The sequence below is a fragment of the Emydura macquarii genome, unplaced genomic scaffold, assembly GCF_026122565.2.
Source record: "Emydura macquarii macquarii isolate MOO-44397 ecotype Brisbane River unplaced genomic scaffold, CSIRO-AGI_Emac_v2 contig_2437, whole genome shotgun sequence".
NCBI classification, from domain to species: Eukaryota; Metazoa; Chordata; order Testudines; family Chelidae; genus Emydura; species Emydura macquarii.
Window position 1 is genome coordinate 4217647 of NW_027132574.1, and position 25197 is coordinate 4242843.

General features: G+C 42.3%; 1 protein-coding gene across 1 annotated transcript in view; it reads left to right on the plus strand.

Moving 5' to 3' along the window:
• The window catches only part of COL19A1 (collagen type XIX alpha 1 chain), a 258669-nt gene that overhangs the window by 47182 nt on the left and 186290 nt on the right, over nucleotides 1–25197 (plus strand). The window contains exons 8-10 of the mRNA XM_067562524.1: nucleotides 283–408; nucleotides 928–990; nucleotides 15290–15343. Of these exons, the coding sequence (XP_067418625.1) occupies nucleotides 283–408; nucleotides 928–990; nucleotides 15290–15343 (243 nt within the window). The remainder of the gene's footprint in view (nucleotides 1–282; nucleotides 409–927; nucleotides 991–15289; nucleotides 15344–25197) is intronic.

The following is a 25197-nucleotide window of genomic DNA, read 5'->3' on the forward strand; positions in this document are numbered from 1 at the left end:
AACCAGTTAGAAGTCCAGCCCTTACCCTGTCCTAGGAGAGATCAGGGATTTCATCATGTTGTATTTCACCTGGAATGATTTCTATTTTATTTATAAGATGGGCATATTTTGTCTGGGTTTGATTTCAGTGCAGAAGGATCACACATCTGTAGTCTTAATTTTACTGGTGCTGTGTGCAGTAACATGAGACAAAAAGAGGCTGAATAGGAACAAAGTTTGGATTTTTACTTGTCAGTTACTATCAGGGGACTCAGTTCAGAATAATCCTTATTTCTATTTTAGTGCCCACTGGAGGACAGCTTCATTACTACTTCTTCGTCACCAGTGACTGTTCATGTCAGCAAAATACATGCTCTTCCAGTAACACAGCAGGAGCCTAGAGACCAATGCCTCTGCTTTCCAAACAAAGTATGAGAGTCTTCTTCTATACGTGTATCCTTTATCTTGCATGCTTTGCAGATTCTCATACTGTAATTTAATGCACCATGGTGTTTAATTGATATTGGGGTGGATATCCTGAATTTCTTTGGAGGTGTAGAAATGGCTTGTTTCTGTGGTGTACCTTGCCTTATATTTCTAAGTTAAGATAAAATGAATGTAAATTAAATTTAAAGTGAACGTTTGTTAGCCTTACAAGATTAAATGTCATGAATACACAAAACAAATGGACTGTTGTTGGATTATCTTCAAAACCAACATCAAAATGAAAACTATTCTTACAGAATTATATTTTACCTCAGTTTGCTTATGTAGGAGCCCACTATTTCCTACACTCTTATCTTTTTAGTGTAAAAAAACAGCACTGTATCACTGTCACAATGTTGGTGTCATATTTATCTTGACTAATTTGTATTGTTAAAGTTTCTGTGGCAGAAAGAGGGGAAAATATCAGATATTCCTGTAATCTGAAAATTTATTTTTAAACAGGGTGAAGCAGGATTGCCAGGAGTAGCTGGCTTGCCAGGTCAGAAAGGAGATAAAGGAGAAAAGGTAAGATACCAATCCCCTATGACACCTGCCAAGGCGTTACCTTTGTTATTCCTCCTTTCTGTAACAAGACAGCTTATACTGCTTTTTTGAGAAATCCATTTATATACCTGTTAAATATAAAAATATAAATAATAAATAAAATATATTATAATAAATCAGAACGGCACCCATCCTATGTTCACTCAATTTTCCTAGTGCTTTTTTTCCCTTTACCACTGCTGTTCTGGACACTGCAGGAAGACAGACAAGAGACCCAGAATGTGGTTTAACTAGGTCACCGCATTGGAGACTGTCCAGCAATAACTCATCCAGTGCAGGTTATCCTTCCTTTGTAATCTGTACCACCTGGGGGAGGGCTGCCATCAGCCTCCACATCCTGTTAACCTGGTGCCAACTCCCTTCCCTTCTATAAGGTGTCACAGTCCCTGAGCAAGTTGCCCCTGCTGAGACCCTTTTCCATTCCCCCACAGTGCACCCCTTTCAAGTGGCAGGCTCATGTCTCCACTTTTTGGGGGGATGGGATCCTGCGACTCAATCACCTTGACCGGGTCTCTGTGTGACACTTCCCTGGTTGCCAAGAATGGTTTGTTTTTAGCAGTCCCAAGGGGCTTGGCACCTACAAGAGTCTCCCTCCGGGAGCCTGTGTACAGTTACGGCATGCACTGATACAGATACAGCTTCTCCAAACAAAGTGGGATTTATTTTGCCAAAAGGTACACAGCATTCAGCAGTGGATTTAGAATAACAAAACCCTATGTTCATACTGTCTTACATGTGCTTGACAGTCCCCTCAAGCTCCTAGGAAGACCTGACTTAGTCCTGGTGCCCCTCCATTCTCCCTGGGCACCAAGTTACAGCCTTCTTGCTGCAGACCCCTGACTCCCAATCAGTCTCTTCGTCAGCCTCATGGAATGCTGACCATTTACCCCCTCTCTATTTGAAGGACAGATCTTTTAACAGATCAGCGTCTCTTGATCTCCAGATTCTCAGCTTTCGCAAACAGTCCTGTAACTGGGGTTGGGGCTGAGGTATCCCTCTTCATCGGTACATGACTATTGTGTTAACAAGGGTGTTCTTTATCTAAGCCATTGCTTTACCTTTCCTGCCTGATTTCTTTTAAAATCCCTTTTGATCTGAGGATCACAGGGTAATGTCACATAGGGACACCTGAGGGACAGATGATACTTATAAAAAATAATACAAATTTTCTTGTTCTTGACACTAGGGCTAAGAGGGTGGAAAAAAAGGGGTACATCAGCCTCATTCCCCACCTTCTTTAGGAGATGCCATCTTCTAATCCATTTCCTATTCTGGAATATCAAGAAACCCAGATGCCCTATTGAACAATTTCCTGCACTCGGTAAAATTGCACATCAGCAGTTTTTTCTTGGCTGCTTCCCCCACAACATTCCTGGATTCCCAGACTATGTACAGTTCCTTCCCTAATATCTGCCAAAGTCTAATCCTCTCTCCAGATGGAGAGGTGTACCACCTCTTCCTGAATAAACTGGGTATTAGATATACAATTTCAGGATGGGCAATCACCAGTCTACCCTGTTCACATAGATTAGCCACCAACAGATTTACCCCTCTCTTGGCCTTGTCCACACATGAAAACCAGACAGCTCCCCTTCCTGACCCCTCTCTGTGGCATCTCAAACCAGGTTATAGTTATGCCTGGGAAAGAGGCCTAGCTCCACCCCTAATTTGTCTTTGTCCTAATCTTTAACTCAACCCTTTTACTAAATCCCCAGATTGTTTGCTCCCAGATGCACCCTGATCCATTCACCAGACTCCTCTTTTTGGCCAATGACTGTAAAGAGGGGCATCCACTGACCCTTGAATGTGCCCATTCTCCATGCCACCTCAGAGCTGCCTTACTACTCAGGCCCAGCAACTTCAGGAAAAACAGATGACTTACCTGGGCATCTGTTGTCCACCCTTGTGCCTGCACATCCAGACACCAACTCCTGTGACCTGTTCACATGATCCTGAAGGAAGGGATAAACAGGGAGAGATTATCACATTTATACCATTGAGCTAGCATCCCCGACGGCCTCCATATCCTTGTATGCATTTGGATGCCACCATTGATAGCCAGAACTGTTGGGCTCCTATTCCAGGCTGTGCTGCAGATGTCGCCACTCCAGTACTGAATGAATAGGATTGTACTTCACAGGGGAACTTCAACAATATGTACTCTTTGACGTCACCATGATATGAAACTTTCTTCACAGGGAAGGTAGTTAATTGGAGGAGTTGGAGAGGGAGGCAGAGAGTGGCCTGGCACCAGTGGCCTTGACACTAGGCCATTCTATAGTGCTTTGAGTGGGCCAATCCCAGCCCAGCATATTCTTAAAGTGTTATGACTCATCTTGTCAGCCTTTTTTTGTTTTGTTTGTTTTTTTGACACTTTCTGAGTCAGGGTATCTGATGTGTCCCCACCATTTCAGATCCCTAAACTCCAAAGCCCTATCTGAATCCTTCCTTATGGACCCCTAGTAGCTGTGATCAAGACCACTACCTCCAATAGCTTAACTAAAACTGCCTGCCAGGGTTCTGGTAATTCTATATCCTCCTGCAAAATGGGCTTCTCAATAAATGACCCAAAATAGCATATGATGCCAGCCCATCACGTGTCATCGACTGTATCTGTCCTATAATGCCCTCCCAGTGGCCAAGTATGGTGCTATAGGTTCTCCCTGCTTCAATTTCCCATGGAGTCATCAATAAGTTCAATGAAGCTTTACATAGAGAACAATGCTTAGTTTAGTTTATTAACCAGAGGCCCAATGAACATACAAACAAGACAAGCATACAAGCATCTTAGCTGGGTGACAGGTCAGTCTTTATTTATCCATTTCCACCTGGGTCCACCATTCCACATCAGCAGGTTTCTCTCATGTCAGGCCTTTTCATAGAATCATAGAAGATTAGGGTTGGAAGGCACCTCCGGAGGTCATCTAGTCCAGTCCCATGCTCTTGCTGCTGCCTGGGGAGAATCCTTCCCTAGAGCTGGGTGTCTGTGGAGATCTGCCAACTGCAGCTGTTTTCTGATTCAGCATGTAGTTCCTGACAAGCTTGGCTTCCTGACACTCTTTGGAAGTTCCCTGTCCCTAGGAACACACCTTCCAGACTCCTTGCTCTGGTGAGCATCTCTCACCAGGGGCTTCCTTTCTTTAGAAACCTCCCACTCCTCAGAGCTGAGCCCTGGTAACCTTAGGGATTTGATTACTTCCAGGTGGGTCTGAATTGCCTTGTTCTCCCTTATAGGAGCCTGTCAAAGATAGGCTGACTCCCCTGAAAGGGGTAGCCCCTGTGGCACTATGACACAGTACCTGACCCTGAAATAGGTCAAATTCTGAGGGGGCTTGCTGCTGCCATCAGTCGGAATTGAGTAAATTCTTCAACACTCCCAACAATACCCAGATGTTTAAGGGCTAATTCCTTTGCACTAAGATCAAATTGATCAAGACCAGAGGTCAAGCTGCACCTGAATACACCTGCTCCTTGCTGGCTCCCAGTGCCAGCTCTCAAATTCTGCCCATCTCATACTCTGAGTGACTTGACAAACTGGCAGTTACCAATGTGGATCCACTGCCTGGTTTTTACTTCAGGATCACCACATTCACTTCTGACCTCGCATTGCTGGTAGCATGGGAAAGAATTTCCAGAGGGTATGTCTCTTACTGTCCTCTTTCAGACCCAGTCAGCACCACCTGCCCTGGTGGAAACTCCAGAGCCAATGCCCCTTGAAACATCCAAATTAACTTGCAGGGCTGATTCTGATGTCCAGTCTTCCCTATTGCATTCAGGAACCATCCGACATTCAACAACCCTCCATTTCTTGATTTGCCCTTAGTAATAAATTGGATCTGACCACATTTGAGGAGACAGCCAACTGCCAGGTGCAGTACACCTATCCTATGGGCATTCCCTGGGATGTAAAATTAAAGATGACCAATCTTGTAGTTCATGCAAAATAATCTTGGTTTGGGTGTACTAGCCCTCCTTGCCAGCTACCTCAATCTGGTCAGTTTATTAGCAGTGAGTAGAGATACTCGCCTCTACATCTAACTCAGTCTCCAGGCAAGCCAGTCCAGTGTGGGAGGGTGTTCAGTTTTCTTTTGCTGGCAATACTCCTAACCCACCAGTCACCTGAAATGAGGCTAACTGGCTTCTCTCCTCTCTTGAATCCACCCTCTTGCTGCAAATAACCCTTTTTCCAGGTTGCCCACCCTCTGTAAATCAGAAACCTGATCTGCATCCCATCATTCACTCTGTACTGAACTGTTAGAGGCTGAGCATGACCATGAGCATACCTTCGATTTGGCCCTATGAAAATAACTTGACCCTCATAAAAAAACAACAACCCCTGAGCAGATTAAAGTCCCAGGGGTTACTGGGCATATCCAGATAGCTGTTTAATGTGAACCTTGCACCTAATCCCCAAGCCATCCATTCTAACCATATTTAAATGTCAACCACTTCCCACCTCACTCCCATACACATTGCAGCCATCCATCTAAATTCTTCTGAATGGGCCCAATACCCATTCACAACCCTAAATGTACTGTGGACCTGACAGACTAATTTGCCATATTTTGACCAAGGCGGAGTCTCTGTCTGAATGTCTATTGGTTGACCTGCCTGCATTTATCAAGTGGGTGCTTTCCCAGATCCAAATTACTCCACTAGTCTCCAGGTCCTTCTTATCTTTCTCTGTCTGTCTTCCATCATGGCTTTTTTATGCCATAATGAGATTTTTATATATTGCCCTTTAAATATTATCTCTAGTGGCTTTGAGAAGGTACACCATGATTGGAGCAACCACTCTGTTTTAAACTTGCCTTTCTGAAAGACTGGGACTGTCAGCTGCAGTGACACTCATCATGCCATACTCCTTACTCCCCAAACACACCTCTTCAGGGGGAGCTGTCTCAATTGCTTTAGCCCCTATCCCTATGTTCCCTCTCTAAATTGGATTCAGAGGCGTTTGATCCGTAACATTCTGTTTACTAGAAGGACCCCCACTCTCTTGGCTGCTGCCACTCCCTCAGTCTTGCACCCATGCATGGCCTGCTGGGTCTTGATGCCCAGATTTCATCACAAAGGGTAGGGTTTCTTTGCTTACCCAATAATGTGTGAGTGCTTGGACCCAGAAAATCCATAACCCTATCCTAGTCTGCTGCCTACAGCTGTCTGCAGTGGAGCATGCGTGACAGGCTGCTGCTAGCTTTTCCACGGCAGGTGAAAGCCAACAATTTGCAGCTTCCAAGTACAGAATTTAAGTTAGTCCTGGAGAATATTTTTAATGGCTCTCAAAACTTAATATAAATATTCTGCACGTAGCAAAAGTCAGAAGTCACAGTGTATTTGCCTGAGGTTTAATACATTTTGATATAATTTCTCTTGTGGTGATTTTCTACTTTCTGCTGAGCTGAGAACTTTATCTTGTTTCCTGTTCTAGAAACAGCTTCCACATCCTTAGCATGGAGGATGGCTACTCAGTGTCGTAGGCTATGTACACACTGACGGCGGCGAATTTGCCGTTGTCAGATGGATTTTTCCAGTTTGATTGAGCGGCAGTGAAGACACGCTCAATCGATCTGGAAATTGATCTAATAAAACCACCTCCCCAAAAAGCATAGCGCTGCGTCGACGTGAACGCATTTCCCATCAACGCAGCACAGTGGAGACGGCGCGCTAAAGGGAAGTTACGAAGTCAAGGGGAGTGTAGACCAGACCTTACTTAGGCATGTGCTGATGACAGTGCAATTGGCATCAGGTGATGTAAACAGCCAAATGTCTCAGCTGTGTGTAAAAATCCTTAGGAAAAAATAATGTTCCTGATAGTGGTTTGAACAATGATATATTCATTGGACATGCACCCTGTGTTCCTCGCTATACTGGAATATTACTAAATTGCTGCAAAATAATCTTTATTTTTATTTACTTACAGTTTTGAAGTGAAATTAGAGCTCATGAAAGTGCTTGACTGACATCCGTGGAGAATTAAGTATTTTATTATAGCAATAAGCTGCTCCAAGGAGTGCATTGATAGGCTGTTGGTGAATGCCTTAGGTATATTGCAGCCACAAAGGCTGAGTGCCTTCAGATATAATAGTGCCTATTGATGCACATCCTGGAGTGGTTTATGGGTATTAGAGTGTGGTTCATTAATTTACATTTTAATTGAAAGAAAAAAGTGTCTTTCTACTAGGAAAAATACATTCTAGCAGAAGGATAAGAGAAATTGCTAGAGAAAAGAAGTCATGGAAGACAGGAGGAGTAGTTTAAAATTGCCCTTTTCTCTCTCCACCTTCTCTCCCTGCCTGCCTCCCCTTCTTCTTCCTCCCTTCCTCTCTTACTAAATTCCTAATAAACAGAATTGGCAGCCTTACATCACCTACCAGTTTAGGCATCTCAAGACTCCTGAAGCTGGAGAAGTAACCGGGCAATGTTTAAGGTGGAGTTTAATTGTAGGGACATGAAGTGGTTTAAGGCTCCCAGTTAAGTTTCTTGGGAATTTAGGACAGGGCAACAGGAGGCAAATGTAGGAGATCAGAGGTAGGAAGGGGAGGGTGACCAGATAGCAAGTGTGAAAAATCAGGACGGGATGAGAGGTAATAGACGCCTATATAAGAAAAAGCCCTAAATATAGGGACTTTCCCTATAAAATCAGGACATCTGGTCACCCTAGGAGAGGGCACACTAAAAACTTTTGTTGCTTTTGCAGCCAAAACCTGTAACATCATAAATGATGTGGTGGAGAAATAGAGCAGAACACAGAAAAAAATCTTCTTTTTTTACATACTTTCTCTTTTACCCACTTAACATAATGGTGAGAAATAGTCTCTTCTTTCCTTTCGTGAGGAGGTCTCAGCTGTGCACCATTAAAAGTTGGTGCAGCATGAAAAAGATTTAACCAGCCATTAGAACTTGGCTGGGGAAATTGGTATTCTGAGCCATTATGATCTGGTGTTCTCCTTTAATTGTCCACAGAAAATGCACAGCTCAGGCAACAGCATTGTTGCAAGCTTTCTGCCAGGAATGGGACACCACTTAGAGGGGAATGGCATTAATTCATTCAGCATGTGGATTTAGTTCCTGTCCTTTCTGCTGAGATTGACAAGAAGTTATGATTGGTGTGTTTTGTGATATGGACATCTGTCCACTGGGCACTGGACTGAGATCACCATATTTAGTCGCACCTTCCCCTGTCTGGATTCAATGCAGTGACCCACAAGGAATTGTTCAATTGTTCTTTTCATTTAGGGCCACCAAAATACATATTTAGTTCACTGTGTCTAACCTAGGTGATCTGTAGTGTTAAGTCTCCAGACACTTAGATTTTTCATCTGTTTTTAAGTAGTAAGTAGCCTTGAAGTTTTCAGTCTGCCTAAAAAAGAAAGAAAATTCTCTTGACAGCATATCTCATGTGAATTTTTAGGTCTTCTTTATCAGTTCTTCATGTAAAAAACTATAGCCACATACATACAGATATCCTGGTTGTCGGCAGTAATTGAACCCAGGAGCTTCAGAACTGAAAAGAGGCCTTTCTGCTTGAGCTGAAAGATTGCTCCTTTGGCTGAGAGAAAAGTAGTAAGTTGTTACTCGGGCAATCCATTACAGAGGAGACACTGTTCTGTGTTCTAGACTAGCATATTACAGTTTTAAAATGAGAGATTCACAAAGCACATATTTATCTTTTTCAGTATCTCGTTCACATGTACGCGCATGCACCTCATGTATCAACATATACCCACTTACTCTAGAGAACGTTATGTGCTCTCCGTTTGACTCCTCTTTTAGCCTAAGCTCCCCTGATTCCTGCTAAAGCTTTTATATTCACCATATTTTAAAACCCTGAGGATGATTCCTTTCATATCTGATGTTCATCGCACTGATTAGTGGTGGACAACCCTCAAAAAGCTTGGAGACTCAGTTTAAATATGGACCCAGAAGTTTGGATGCCTATTAGAAATGTCAATTTCTTGGACTGGATATCTTATGAGAACAACTTTCTTTTGAGCTTTCCAGTGTTTCTTTCTTCTGATTAGACCACAAATGCAGTTAGAATGGCCTTTAAGGTAGCTGGACATTTCTATTTTTGATGCTCGTTGGAACACACAAGTGTGAAGGTGCAAATGTGAAAACTAAGAAGAAAATGTTAAATTAACTTAATCAAACCTAAAAAACCCACTGGATTTAGGTTGGGTGAGAGTGGTGGCAAAGGTTCATGGAAGGCTATGTTTTCATTTTATCTGAACCAATGTGTCCATTCCTACTGAGGACAAATGCAGAATTGTATGTAATGTGACACTTAGGAAAATGTATGTGCACTAGGCCAAATTATGTCCACACTTCCATCTATTCATTGCATTTGCATTTATCCTACTAAAAAACCATGGCCTCGTATGTGCGCCATACTCGGTGCTTTCCTTCTCATCTGAGATTCATTTCTTGAAACAGTAGATTTTGTTTTCAAACTTAGGCATTAACGTTTCATGAATCCAGGGCCACAAATTATCATGTAAATACATTTTATGTGACTTCAATCCTGAACTTGCAAATGTGTATCTTTGACCAAAATATGTTTTTAATAGCATGTCTTAGACCCTTAGACATGAAATGAATTAAATTTGTCATCTTAAAGACAAGTTGCTCTTGTCATTGTTTTTAACACATTTTGCTTTAGGTTAGTTTTACTGTATGTGATCCTACAAATGTAATGCATGATAAAAGAAACAAGGTTCCATCAGTACTAGCATATAATTTCTAGTTTTACAATAGGTGCACCACATAATGCATGAAGAATGCATGGCATGAAGATTAAAAGGTCAATTGCCTTTGAGGCATTCTGAATAGTTAATGTAATGAGATGATCAAAAATATAGTGCTGCAGGCAGTGTCAGATGTGCAAAATTGTTTCCACTTCAAACTGGGAAATGATTAGCGGCATAGAAAGGGAATATGTTGCTATCCACACAATCATTATATAAAACTTGGTTTTGCTTTAGGAGGAATCTTGCAGGAAAATTGACAGGAACATTTTATTATGTTGATCTAGTAAACTTCCATCCTGTCTACTTATGACTGGACAGAAGTGAGCATTATCAAAAATATAGCAACCCTCCCGTTATCTGTGACATATATCAAGTCTCTGAAGAGTCTGCTATTTATTAAATATTTTACTCAGTAAATATCTTGAGTTCTGTTGAAAAGAATTGTCATTGTGTAGTGTCTTTGTGGTGACTATTAATGATAGGTTTAAATTAATTTTTTAATGAAAGGTCATTATGCTATTTCAAAATTTCATTAAACTGAATGTATTTCATGATCCGTAACATTGACAAGATATTTTCTATGTTCAGTTAATGAAATGGTTACCATCTTTAGTGCATTTAGGCATCATTGCTTAGTGGTGGGATGGATGAGCTGACAATTTATTTCCCTTTCTTTGTTTTAGTGTTCCTTCAAGATCTGCATTGCTAACCTTATATGGGGAAAACCAGGGTGGTACTATTTTGTACAAATCTGAAACAAATGGGTCTTTTATTTTCATGGAGCCCTGAACATCTTTTCACCCATTTCCTTTTGTTTCCTTATATTCCTCCTTCTCTAGAGATCTGATGCATGATAGCCTGACTTTTTTGCTAAGCTCACTCTGAAACCAATATTAGTGTCATTCCAGAACTGTCCAGAGGGTTTTTATTTTTTAAAATTAGTAATGTGAGGTTCTCTACTGTCTCAAGGCTAAGGCTCTTGGTGTAACACTCCCACCTCAAGGACCATAGGACTGAGCAGTTTTGAATGACAAGTGTGAAATGTTTGTATTGTACCTTTTACCCCTCTCAAACTGACCCTGGTTTTAAGGTTTGAGATGTATCCATAAACCTGAAGAATTATGTTTCTACCAAGGGAAAGTTTGTGAGGCCTTCTCAAACAGCTTCACCTTCCTTAGTAGCTATTGCCTCTTTAAATAATCAAAAAATCATTGGAGCACGGGGATAGGAGCCTGGTTTTCCACTTCCACAGCAGGTACCCCTATAAGTCATTTTCTGTCGCTCTCTTTCTCTGGCTTAGTGACTACTGAAGTATTTATCCACAGTGTAACAACTTCAACAGGAGAGATTGAGGGAGCCCAGCAACAAATTATCCCATAGCTCAGTGATCAGGTTACCCTCCTGAGAGGTGGGACACCCCTGTTCAAATCCTCTGACTGAGGTAGAGGGGCTAATTGAACATGAGCCTCCCACATTCCAGGTGCTTGCTCTAACTACTGGGTTAAAAGTTATGAGGTGGGTGGCAGCATCACCACCTTCAGCCATTGTTTTGTGTGGAGTGAGGCAGGTGCCTAACCCATTCTCATCACAAATTACTTAGGCACCTAAGCCACCTGATTCCAGGAGAGATGTTCCTAGTTGTGTATTGCTAGCAGAGATAGGCGCCTCCTACAACCCAGATTTAGACACCTAAATCCCTGAGGTGCAGGTTTAGGACACACCTCTCTGCTCAGCATCTCCCATTAGCTGTTTTAGGCAGCTTTCCACCTAGCTTGCTGGCTTTTGTGCATCGCATTCTTAGGTGTCTAGCTCTAAGTCCCTTTGTGGATCTGGACTTTAGTGTCCTGGGTTTAGGATGTTCCTTTCTTGCTACTTATGCAGGAATCAAATTGCGTCTCCAAGACCTTTGGTGTATATTGAAGATTGGCCATTACTGATGATCCCTTTAATAAGATATAAAGTAGGGGAAGAGGCAACCTGGAACTCCCTGAGTCTCAGGGAGAAAGTTCCGCCTATTTCCAGGAGAGATGTGAGGTCACCTGAGCCTAACCTTTAAGGGGTGTTATCTGCTCCCAACTAAACACCAAGGATTTCACAGTAATTGAAAGAAGGGGCTGGTTGTAGAAAAGACTACAATGTAAGGGAAGGAGATGGGATTCCCATGGTTGTCAGAGTTGATTCAGTTACGGTGTACCTTCCAAACTACATGAAGAGATGGGTTTGCTTCCAATCATTTTGTGAATAAAACTTCTGAGTTCACTTCACCATAACCTATAGAATCCTGCAGGCTATCACAGTACAGGTTTTGAACTCAGATTTTCTTCTACAACTAGGTCACCAGTCTAGTCAGATGATACTCAGTGGTTATATTTTGTAGTGCATGAACATTAGTTATAGTGCAGTGTAGTTACACTGTAATTAAAGTATGGTTCTAATATTTGATACCTGTAATCACCAGTAATCCTTATAATCAGATTCTTAACTCAAATGACTCCCTTTCGTGCCTTTGAAAATCTTCCTCTATGTTACTTATTATTAGCCCTTTAGTTTTATACTAAACAAATGTATATTTTTAGAATCCTGTCTTTAAGTCCAAGTCTCTTTAATCCTGAGCCAGCAAATGATGGGAGTCTGGTGAAAGCAGTATGTTTTGACTGAATATTTTTGGAAAGCTCAGGATTAACCACTTTGTCTGATAAAAAATTGCAGCTGATAGTTTCTCTGGGTGTCATTGATTTTAATTCTCTTCTGTTATTACACTCAGTTGTTGTTTATTCATTTATTTGCTTATATTTATGAAGGACACATCCAATATTCAGTGTATTCCTAGCATGCTCGAGGACAAGGAAGGCTGGTCTAACAGATGGAGCATAAGGATGAGAGTCAGTGAACCTGGTTTTTCTCATCTCTGCCACTGATTTTGTGCCTCAGTCACCCCATCTGTAATCTTGAGTTAGTATTGTATGTGCAACTTTGTAAGCTACTTTGAGACCTATGAATGAAAAGCAAAGCCTAGTTGTTGTTCTAGAATAACAGCAGATAAAGGGTATGTCTATACTGACTGCAACGCCATCAGATCGACCTATCTGGATCGATTGAGCAGTCAGTGAAGACCCGCTCAATTGATCCAGAAGTCGACGCTGGCAAACCACCCCCTCAGGTGGCGTAGCGCTGCGTTGATGGGAACGCGGATCCTGTCGGTGCAATGCAGTGAAGACACCGCGCAGAAGGAAAGCACAGCAGTTGACAGGAGTTAGGCAAACTCCCGTCGACTGCCACCGAATCGCCAGGTCAGTGTAGACCAGGGCAAACTAAATAATGTACATACCCCCAGTGTTTCTTTTTTCTGCTATTTGCTATCTCCTGATGTCTGTATGAATGCTCAGTCATGCTTGTATAGGATGTATAATATAAAGCATCTGTACTCTTTATACTCTGCTTATTAAAATCACAATTATATGATGCAGGAATAACTTCATAATCCAATTTGCTATGGAATATAGTTGTCTTAAGGTCTTTAGGAGAAAAGTCTATCTACAGTTATGAAACAGCTGTGTAAATTTAGCATGGTTGGCTAATTAGTAAGTCATTCGCACTTAGCACTTTTTTTACATAAGTAGCATAGAGAACTGTATGAATTTATAACATATAGTATGTAAAAGTATTCTGCTGATCTTTCTTAAAATAGCTGAATGTGCACAGGAAGCAAAGTATGAGTTAACATTCATTCTGTTAGTGATTAGACAAGCTAACAGGAGTCATTCCTGCTGTTCACCCTCTCATAATGCCGGTGGCCTTTTGTCATTCACACACTGAAGATTTTATTCTGCTGTTGGGATTGAATTTAACATATCTATATTCAAGACAATTTCAATATGAAAAAAATGAAAAAAACCCTGAATCATTACTTCAATTCACTGGATTTGATTTTTTGCATGGAGTGCAGCTGCATACACATGTGTAACTCATTTTACTAGATTTGCTGATCCCACTCACATGCCATTAAATAAGAGTTGCCAGCTGGCTTGTGCAGGTGCACTCATTTGTGTGTGTTTCTGTGAATGGATGTTATGGCAAGAGAGGGAGAGACAGAGACAATGACAATGACCAGGGTTATAGACAATAGAGAAACATTAAACAATATAACTTGGGATCATTTCAAAGTTAGTGTAGAAGTCATCTGGAGAAATCTCCTGCTTTTGGAAACTGATAACCAGAAAACATGACTCTTAGCTCCTAGACTCTTTTCTTTTCTTCACTTAGTGTCTAATTCTGTAACTTTTCCTCCCACTGTGTAGCACTTATGTGAGTAATGCCCTTGAAATAAATCTATTATTGTCATATGAGCATGTTGACTGAAAAAGGGCTTCAGTATAGCTAGCAAGAAAGTTTCTTTTCTAGTTAAGAATAAAAGGACTATGTTTGTGATAATTAGAGTATCTAATATTGCTTCAGTGTTTTTGTTATCTTCCCTTATTTTTAATTTCAAAACTTCACAGATTCTCATATTTGAAATGATTAAGGAAAATTTAGGTGTGTGATATTTTCTTCACTTGTTTTTAAAAACAGTAGTTCAGATCTCAGCTATTGTAAATTGCCATAGGACCATTAAAGTCACTGAGGTTATGCCAGTTTACACCAGTTGAGGATTAGTCCTATAAATCTTTTAGCAATTTCCAACAGATTTTATACTTGTTTTTAAATCTTGGGAGCAGACGGATTTAACATTAAAGTACTTGTTAGAACGTGGTGTATATATTCCAATTTTGTGAGAACCTCTTTTGCTCCTGACTGTTAGCATCTTACAAGAAGAAGAAATATTAGTTGCAAATGTGAACTATTAGCTGCAGGTAGCATATATGTAGACAGTGGGCTAAATCCTGCAATGTTTGTTTTAGGACAGTAGGATTTTGGCCCCTGAAACCTCCTATAAAATGACAAAATACTGATTGAAACACACTTGTCCTTTTCTCCAGTATATCCTAATGAGGAGTGAAGGTGATAGATACAGATATTTGCATACACACAATCCTCTCACAGAAAGACAAACCTTGCCTTCACACATCTGCAATGCAGAATAATACAAATCCCAACTTTTTCGTTATAATGCAAGTTGATGACAGACGTGCCAGCCCAGAGGTACAACTTCAATATCTCAATGAGTAGTCCCACTAAAGTCAACGGAACTGCTTGTGGTAGCAAAGTTAGGCATGTGTCTAAGTGTATACCAGATTGGGCCCTTAATTCTGAATTGCTTTTCTTTTCTCTTTTTCTTTAAGTGAACTCTTTAATGTTCTGCCATCAGGCTTTTTTCCCAAGTTTATATAGCTCATATTTTCACTCAACAATGTTGTCACAATGAAAGCACCATTTAGTAACATCTTGTAAAGTTTGATAGAAAACACAGTGGTATACTTGGAAAATAAATTATCTGTTAATAACATGTCACCTTGGTAGCAAGGCTAGTTCAGAAATCTTCAAAATCTCTAAATATGCAATTTATCTTTTAGGGTGAAATGGGTGTTAAAGGAGAAAATGGTGCTTCTGGGCTTCCTGGGGAAAAGGTATGTTTGTGCACATGATTGAATAGAAAATGCTAAGACAAAATTTCAGTGATACTGTAGAAAGTCACTACAATATTTCAACAGTTGTTCTTAAATAGTAAACATCAGCAGAAATTTAGTGAAAGGAGGCTTTGTACTGTCAATATGTAGATGCACTTTCATTCTGGCATCTTTAAAATTAATATCAGAATTTAAAAAAATTATATATAAATCTATTTGAATATCAGAGTAATGCTAGTATCTGTTTATCTGTTTAGTATGTTTATTTAGAATAACTGTTGGTTAAATGAGTCTAATATAGGGTCTAATAATTGGGGTGGTACAGTATCATGAATGGAATTGACTCAGGTTCAAATGGCTTAAAGAGTTTTACTAATTGAAGATTATTTATGAAATTTTAATAACACAGTTGGAATTAAGAACACATCAATGCTGTCCAACAATATAAATAAATCTCAGTGGTTTTATGTATGGTAAGATGAGTATGTAATGGAATGAACATTTCATGCTAATAGTATTAGGCAGAGAACAGTGAGTAACTTCTGTAGGAATCTGACACCTAAGAACTTCCCTATACCATTTATTTTATTACTATTTTATAAATTACATTTTTACCATTTTAAAAGTAAATTGTACCCATTTGTCTAAACCCAGCAGTCTGAAATTATAAAATGAGAAGCTCTTTTCATCAGTACCTTGTGAAATATATTTAAAAATTAAGTTTAATTACAATTTGAATTTGGAGCCTATTACTAAAAGCTATATTTTAAAATAGAACAATATAATAGATTGCTCTGGGAGTTGGTTTTAGAATACAGAGTCTTTCAACCCCTGGTTACCAATTTAACTCAAACGCAATTTGGAAGTGACTGAGTGTTGCTACAATTGTAGTGGTGCAGCAGTGCCGCTATAGTTAAGGTTGCATCATTACCTCTGTTTAAAGGTTGACCTTTACATAAAGTCCTGTAAAATGAACATGCTTAGTTGGATTTCTCTAAAATGTGTTGTGCCTCAGGAGTGACTCATTTGAGCCAGAACTAGAGATCAGGGTATTCTTGTGATGTCGGACAAAATGGTCTCATTTGGACAGTTTTTATCCAAGATAGTGCATGGCACCCATTAAGTCTTTGGGGGTTTAAAAAATTGTGAACAGTATTTAAGAATGTGTTCGTTTCTTTGCTGGCAGAGATATGCAGTCTTGGGAGGATTACAGTGTGTATGCACAAATAAAGAAAAGAACTGTTAGAGTGTTTTTGTGCAGCCAGTTCCCATGTGTAAATTAATAAAAGTATGCATAGTAGGAAGTCAGTAATGACACTCAAAATAAAAATGGAAATATCATACATAGTTGGCTCTTTCTTTGACTTTACACTTGTCTTCAGAAATGTAGCTTTTTCCAAAATATTTTGTCCATGTAAATTTTTACAACTTAGATTCTACATGGAGAATTGTAAAAAAAACAATCTTGCATTAGGATAAGATCTGTTTAATTCCCATAATAAAGCATCTCCTGTGGTTTCCATAATAAAAACGGAGGTACCTTCTCCATTTTTCTAAGTAATTCCTCTACATTATTGGAAGATGTTGTTTCTTTCCCAACTTGTATGCTTAACTGCATTTAGTATTCTGTCTTTGGCATGCAGGGTTAATGTTGATTGTTTGGGTCCTTGCTCAATTCACTGCATCTTCACTGTCTCCCCAAATCCCAAGGCTGCTGTCGGTTTACACTCAGCAGTATGATCATCTAAAATATCAGAACTTTCTAGTTTTCTTGAGCATTGTAGTCCTTTTTCATTTCAGAACAAATTAGAGCTGAATCATCAGAATATTAAATTAAAAGTGAATTAAAATTAAATCTGAAACTGCAAGATTAAAACACATCAAGAACTGTTTTAGAAAAATTAACACGCAACCTATGCAGGGTATAAATTGTCTGAATAATGAGATACTGTGATGCTTTGGGGGTTCATTCATAGAATCATAGAATCATAGAATATTAGAGTTGGAAGGGACCTCAGGAGGTCATCTAGTCCAACCCCCTGCTCAAAGCAGGACTAACCTCTGCTATATCATCCCAACCAGGGCTTTGTCAAGCCACATCTTAAAAACCTCTAAGGATGGAGATTCCACCACCTCCCTAGGTAACCCATTCCAGTGCTTCACCACCCTCCTAGTAAAAAACTTTTTCCTAATGTCCAGCCTAGACCTCCCTCCCTGCAACTTGAGACCGTTGCTCCTTGTTCTGTCATCTGCCACCACCGAGAACAGCCTAGCCCCATCCTCCCTAGAACCCCCTTTCAGGTAGTTAAAGGCCGCTATCAAATCCCCCTCACTCTTCTCTTTTGCAGACTAAACAAGCCCAGTTCCCTCAGCCTCTCCTCATAAGTCCTGTGCTCCAGCCCCCTAATCATTTTTGTTGCCCTCCGCTGCACTCTCTCCAACTTGTCCACATCCTTTTTGTATTGGGGGGCCCAAAACTGGACACAATATTCTAAATGCGGCCTCACCAATGCCGAATAGAGGGGAATAATCACTTCCCGTGACCTGCTAGCAATGCCCCTCCTAATGCAGCCCAATATGCCATTGGCCTTCTTGCCAACCAGGGCACACTGCTGACTCATATCCAGCTTTTTATCCACTGTTACCCCCAGGTCCTTTTCTGCAGAGCTGCTGCCCAGCTCGTCGGTCCCCAGTCTATAGCTGTGCATGGGATTCTTTCTTCCTAAGTGGAGGACTCTGCACTTTTCTTTGTTGAACCTCATTAGATTTCTTTTGGCCCAATCCTCCAGTTTGTTTAGGTCACTCTGTATCCTATCCCTACCTTGCAGGGTAACTCCCCCCAGCTTAGTGTCGTCCGCAAACTTGCTGAGCAATCTACCCCATCCTCCAGATCATTAATAAAGATGTTGAACAAAACCGGCCCCAGGACCGACCCCTGGGGAACTCCGCTTGTGACCGGTTGCCAGCTAGACATGGAGCCATTGATCACTACTCGTTGAGCCCCATGCTCTAGCCAGTTCACTATCCATTTTATAGTCCATTCATCCAACCCATACTTCTTTAACTTGCTGATAAACTGTGAGAAACCGTATCAAAAGCTTTGCTAAAGTCAAGGTATATCACATCCACCGCCTTCCCCACATCCACAGAGCCAGTCACCTCATCATAGAAAGCAATCAGGTTGGTCAGGCATGACTTTCCCTTGGTGAATCCGTGTTGACTGTTCCTGATCACCTTCCTCTCTTCCAAGTGCCTTAAAATGGATTCCTTAAGGACCTGCTCCATGATCTTTCCAGGGATTGAGGTGAGGCTGACCGGTCTGTAGTTCCTGGATCCTCTTTCCTCCCTTTTTGAAGATGGGCACTATATTTGCTTTTTTCCAGTCCTCAGGGACCTCCCCCTGTTGCCACGAGCTTTCAAAGATAATAGCCAATGGCTCTGAAATCACCTCAGCCAACTCCCTCAGCACCCTCGGGTGCATTGCATCCGGCCCCATGGACTTGTGAATGTCCAATCCTTCTAAATAGTCTTGAACCTGTTCCTTCAGCACTGCGGGATGTTTGCCTCCTTCCCATTCTGTGCCACACAGTACAGCAGTCTGGGAGCTGATCTTGTCTGTGAAGACAGAGGCAAAAAAGGCATTGAGTACCTCAGCTTTCTCCACATCCTCCGTCACTAGGTCGCCTCCCTCTTTCTTTAAGGGGCCTTTAAGGGACCAGTAAGGGGTTGTGTCACCATGTGCCTTGTAACTTTGGGCGCTTCTGTGCTGTGCAGCAGCATTCCTACAGCACAGTGACCTCACCCTGGCTTTCAACAGCCTGGTTACTCCTTGTGCAGTGACTCCAGCAGCCTTCCAGTTCCAAGTCTCCCAAAAACCCTCTCTTCTGCTGTGCTCTTATCAAGTTTGCTGCTCATTTAAAGAGACAGTACACAGTACCAGCCTGTTGGTTTGGCTGAAGATTTTACTCTTCAGTTTGAAGCACTGCACCAGTGGCATAATGTGGGTTTCTGGTACCTTGGGGTCAAGCCTGCATTTGTATCCATGCCTCATACGCCTCCCCCAGTGCAGGACAGGAGGGGTCCCAGGCTGGCCAGTTTCCACCAGACAGAACCGCCCCCCAGCTGCCCCGGAGGGAGGGGTCTGTACCTGTGAGGGGGCAGACACGCCGTTTACTTCCTCCTGCTTGGGGAGCTTTCTACAACTGGCTCCACTGCCCCCACCCTGCACTTACCTGCTGCGCGGCACCCACCTCTCTCTCTCCAGCCCCGCAGCCTGGTGCAGCCTGGCTTGGGCGGGGCGTCCTCACCTCCCTCACTCTGTGTCCACTTGAGAGCTGACATCAAGGTTTTTTTTTAGTTTCTTTCCCCCACTGTGATAGTTAAGTGGCTTTCTCCCCAGCTAGCTAGTCTGATGGTTTTGTTTCCCTTTTATGTAAATATACTTCTACTGTCTCTCTTTGCTAAGTTTACATTGGAGACACCTTCAAGAAGGCAGAACCATGTTTCTTTGTCTAAGGCAGGGTACCTTTCACCCTACCTGCCAAACACATTCTAAGAGCTTGTTTCCAGCACATATTTATAATTTTTTGTACATACACCACACAATAATATTAATGATTAGCATGTTATCAATTCATATTTGATGTCTTACATGACAACTTTTAGATACAGCTTATGACAACAGTGAGTTAGGGTACACTGAGCTGGTTGGGCCAGCTGAGGCTCACTGCAAGATACCATGGAGCCCCTTTCTCTGTGGCACAGGTGCTCTTTGCGTCACAGGTAACCTGAGCAGATTAGTAAAAATAATTGCAAAAAACTTTTATTGCAACAAATAATTATCGACAGTGTATATTTACATCTGCTGTGATGTTTGCTAATCCCTTAGTTCACTGTAGCAAACGTATTGCACCCAAGAACTGTTTGACATTGCCAGTCAGTGGTTAGTAGCAAATTATTTGAGGTCAGTATAACAGGTAAAGTGGCAGCTACTAAAACTGTTTGTTTTTTGGTTTTTTCCTACCTTCTGTTAGTCAGAATTTGGCAGTAATAGCTTCCTCTGTCCATAGTATTTTAGTTCATGATAATGTACTTAATCTACATTTTGAAAATACTGAATTATTGATTGCTGTAGAATTGCAATATCTGACTTTCAAATGGTTGTAACTGGACTGACTTAATTTTATGATAGTAGATATAGGCTACATTATGGACTGACAGCCTAAAATATTAAATGTTTCAGTGTGTTTTCAAAAAAGGCAGGTTTTGAGTGATACAAGCTCACTAAAAGTAGCAAAATATTCCCTATGCTGTACTTCTGGTGCTGCAAGGTGGATTTACTCCTGATGTGTATTAGTAAAGTAAATAGTTTAGCAAGATTAAAAGAACACATGCTTATATGAATAAAATAATTTACCATTGTGCTACCTAGACTTACATCAGAGGTCAGATGGGAAAAAAAGGAACATAGCATACTTTTTATAATCTTCAGTCACAGCTCAAGCAGCATTCTCAGCCCAGGAGACAACACTACTCCTCTGAGACCGTGCAGATATCTGTATTAGGACTGTTCCTTTTTTATGCATGTGTGATGGTGTTTACAGATCCCACACTGATGTTAAAGGAGTGCTGGAACAGTATTGGGCCAAGAAGGCCCCACCCCTCCACAGCTGTCAGACAGGCTCTCTATGGAGGACTTGCTCAAAAAGGAGCTCTGGTAGTCAGGCTGTGGTGGACAGTGAAGGAGAGATTGGTTGTAAGAAGATAGACAGTCAGTAGCTGCTGAAGTTCTGCTGAAGTAGAACTATCTACAGGGAAAGAACTGGGACTGAGAGTAAGACTTGGCTGGGAGACCAGGGACCTGACCCTACTCACTTTCCCCCCTTCTTCTTCGAGTAGTGTCCATATGAGTGCTCCACTGTAGGTGTGTCTGTGTCCCTTCACTTCTGATTGGAGAACTTTGGTAGCAGAGTCTGTTGGGCCTGCACATGCGCTGTCTCTCCTCATGTTGTGCCATGAGGCTAGCCAGCACACCCGGGCTAACCGTTTACTGTTCCTTCTTAACCACCCAAGCTAGAGACAGAGCATTTAGCGCTCTATTAGTGGAGCGTTAACTCTTTCAACTGTTAATTTTTTGCTCTTGGTTTTGCTTATCTGACTTTCTATTTGGCCATGCCTAAAAAAAAAAAATAAACAAAGAAAAAGAAAAAAGTTAATGGAAAAGAAAAGAAAAGACTTTGATCTTGTGTCGACCATGGTGGTGGTGGGGCCCCGGGACAAGGGTATTCCATGGCCTTCAAGAAGTGCCGTACTTGCAACAAAACAATCCCACTCCCAGTGCATTTGCTGTCTCAGCAAGGGCCACAACCAACAAAAGTCTTCCCTCTGCCAACAACTTTGACCAAGATCCCACAAGGACAGAGAACTCTGTCAGAAAATCTTCATGGAGGCGGCTCTCCAACCACAGCCCTCTAGCTAGCATAAGTCTTCTCCTTAACCTTTGACTTCAAAGGATAGCAGATTAAATAAATGGTCAGGGGACTCCTCTCACAAACTGAGAAAGAGAGCAGGAAGTCCCTTCAGTGAGCCCAGGGATAACTAAAAGCGATCTCCATCTCACTCGGTATCCTCAGCATTGGGATCATCCAGAACCCACCCTCCTCATTGACCGTCCGGCACCATTGATAAGTCCACAGACCCTTTGGGCACTGGCACCAAAGCCATGGTACGTAAGGACAAGGTCAAATGCCCTAAGATGCTCCCGGTATGCAAGCCAGTGTTGGTACTGCCAGCAACATCGACCCACTCGTCCCTGGAGAGGTCGGTATGGGCAAGGTCCCTATTCCCACCGGTGCCGACATTAGGACAGTCAGTACTGGCAGAGTTCCATCAAGCTGACAACCAAACAGTCTTAGAAGACCCCAACTCTCTGCACTTTGGTAATGCAAAACCGTGCCATAACTGACCAAAGGGTATTTCACCCCACCATTGTCAAGCAAGAGATCACAAAGTGAGACAGATGAGACTTCTGTGTACTCCTCCTAGGCTCCATATAGGACCCAATACCAACAGGGTCCAGGAATGTACCGCCAGATGGCACTGCCACCATCCTAATACAGTCACCTGTGACCACCTCCACCACGACTTATACCACCTCAATGGCCGTACTGGGACCCCTTGGTGGGGCACTCACCGTTGCTTGAGAATTTCCCAGACATGCCCTCCTGGTTACAGCATTGTGGGCCTCAGGACAAGAGGTGGAGGAGCAAGAATGGGATGCAGAGGGAAGAGGTCATACCTAAGGCCTTTTCCTCCTCATCCCTGAATGAAGCAATCATGCCATCACCGCCATCCATGGCAGATGACTTCCATCTATTCATGCGTTAGCCACCTCCAAAATCACCCTCCCAATCAACACGGCCATCTTAGACCCTTAGCTGTGGTGGTGTGGCAAACCCTGGCCTTGGTGGCCCCAACTTGCAAGCGCTGGACAAGAAATATTATGTCCCCACAATGGACTCAAAGGTCCTTTTCATCCATCCACCACCCAATTCCATTGTGGTGGACACAGTGAATTCTTGTGGCCAACACCATCACTCCGGGGCCACTCCATGTGACAGAGACTGAAAGCACCTGGACCCGTTCAGTAGAAAGGTGTATTCCTCAACCTCTCTGCAATTCAGAATTGCCAACAACCAAGCATTTATGGCATTTAAGCATTTATGGCAAAATACGACTACACAAATTATAATAGATTAAATTATCAATAAACTGCCAGAGGCCTCTAGAGACTGCTTTAAGGCCATCATCCAAGGGGGCTATTGGTGGCACAGACAGCCTTATAGTCAGCCCTTGATGCTGCCGACATGGTGGCCAGGACCATCTCTGTGGCTGCGGTGATGAGATGGGAATCATGGCTCCACTTCTTGGGATTCCCGAAGGAGGTTCACACCACAGTGGAGGACCTTCACCAAGCTCTTCACCAAAGCTCTTCACCAAGAAAACTGACATCTCTCTTCACTCCTTAAAGCATGCCAGGGCCACTCGCAGTTCGTGGGGATCTACACATCTGGGCAAAAGAGAAGTTTTAGCCCTCAGTACCAGCAAAGGCCCCATTCGTCCCATTCCTCAGCACAGCGATGCTAAAACCTCAAAGAAAAAAGGATAAGTTTCTCGAGACAAAAGCCTTCCAGCTCCTAGCCTCGACACAACCACCCACTCAGAAACCCTACTTTTTACGGGAAGGTTGTGGGACCGCGAGACCACGCCCCACCACTGTTGACATATCAGTTTGGCCAGCATTCAGCAGCATTCCGCAGTACCTGGTAACTCATAATCTTGGGCAAATGGGTCCTAGAGCTGGTCAGGTTCAGTTTCTCCATCCACTTCTCTTTCCTACCCCCTCCACAACACCCTTCCCCACCCCTCTTTAGGGACCCTTCTCACAAGAGTTTGCTACAGCAGGAGATAGAGCTGTTCCTGAATTTAGGAGCCATAGAACCAATACATCAATATCTTTGAGGCAAAGGGTTCTATTCTTGCTATTTCCTAATACCCAAAAGAAAGGGAGGTTGGAGACTCATCCTGGACCTCAGAGCTCTCAACAAGTTTATTAAAGGTCAAAAGTTCAAGATGGTTACCTTATCAACAATCATTCCATTACTGGAACAGGGAGACTGGTTTTCAACCCTCGACCTACAAGATGCCTACTTTCATGTCTCAATACTACCGGCTCACAGACGCTTCCTAAGGTTCACCTTAGGATATAACCATTACCAGTACAGAGTCCTGCCCTTCAGACTGTCATCAGCCCTGAGAGTATTCTCCAAAGTTCTTATCATTGTGGCCATTCACCTACATTCTCGAGAGATAGTGATATACCCTTACTTGGACGATTGTCTCCTCAAAGCCTGATCACTCCAGGAGGCTTGTCGAGCCACCAGAAACATGATACACTTGTTTATAGAATTGGGCCTACAAACAAATTCCCAAAAGTCAACCTTCATACTGGTGCAGCATCTGGAATACATGGGACCAACCTGGACATGTGACAGGCCAAAACCTTTCTTCCTTGAGACAGGTTTCTATCTCTGGTATTGCTTATAAACACGGCTCAATGTAGCCCCCAGGTTCCAACCAAAATCTACCTTCAAATCCTGGAATATAAATCAGCTAGCAGAGCGGTGATTCCACATGCAAGGCTTCGAATGCGGTGCCTACAGATATGGTTCAGCTCGGTTTACAGACCGAACAGGGACAATCTGCAGAAAACTCTGCTGTTGCCCACCAAGATCAGGGATTCCTTGAACTGGTGGAAGGACCCAGCCAATATGAGCAAGGGTACCCCGTTTCATCAAATACTGCTTTCAGCATTCCTTACCACCAATGCATCCTTCATTGCAGGGGTGCGACTCTAAATGGCCTCCCAGCGCAAGAAAAATGGTCACCTCCAGAGATATCCCTACATATCAACCTCCTTGAGTTAAGAGCGATCAGGAATGCTTGTGCCCATTTCCTCCTGCTGATAGCAGGGTCACATATAAAGCTTTTTATGAACAACATAGCATGTACGTATTATATGAACCATCAGGGGGAGCCAGATCACCCTCCCTGTGCCCAGAAGCGATGAAACTTTGGAACTGGTGCATCATCTACAGTGTCACCCTGTCCACAGCTTACCTCCCAGGCACACAGAACCCAACAACAGACCATCTAAATTGCAAATTCCCAGATGACCACACGTAGGTGATACACCCAGAGATACTTCACAATGTGTTCACATGATTGGGAATACTGTCCACAGACCTATTTGCCACTTACCAGAACAGGAAGTGTCTCCAGTACTGTTCCAGAGC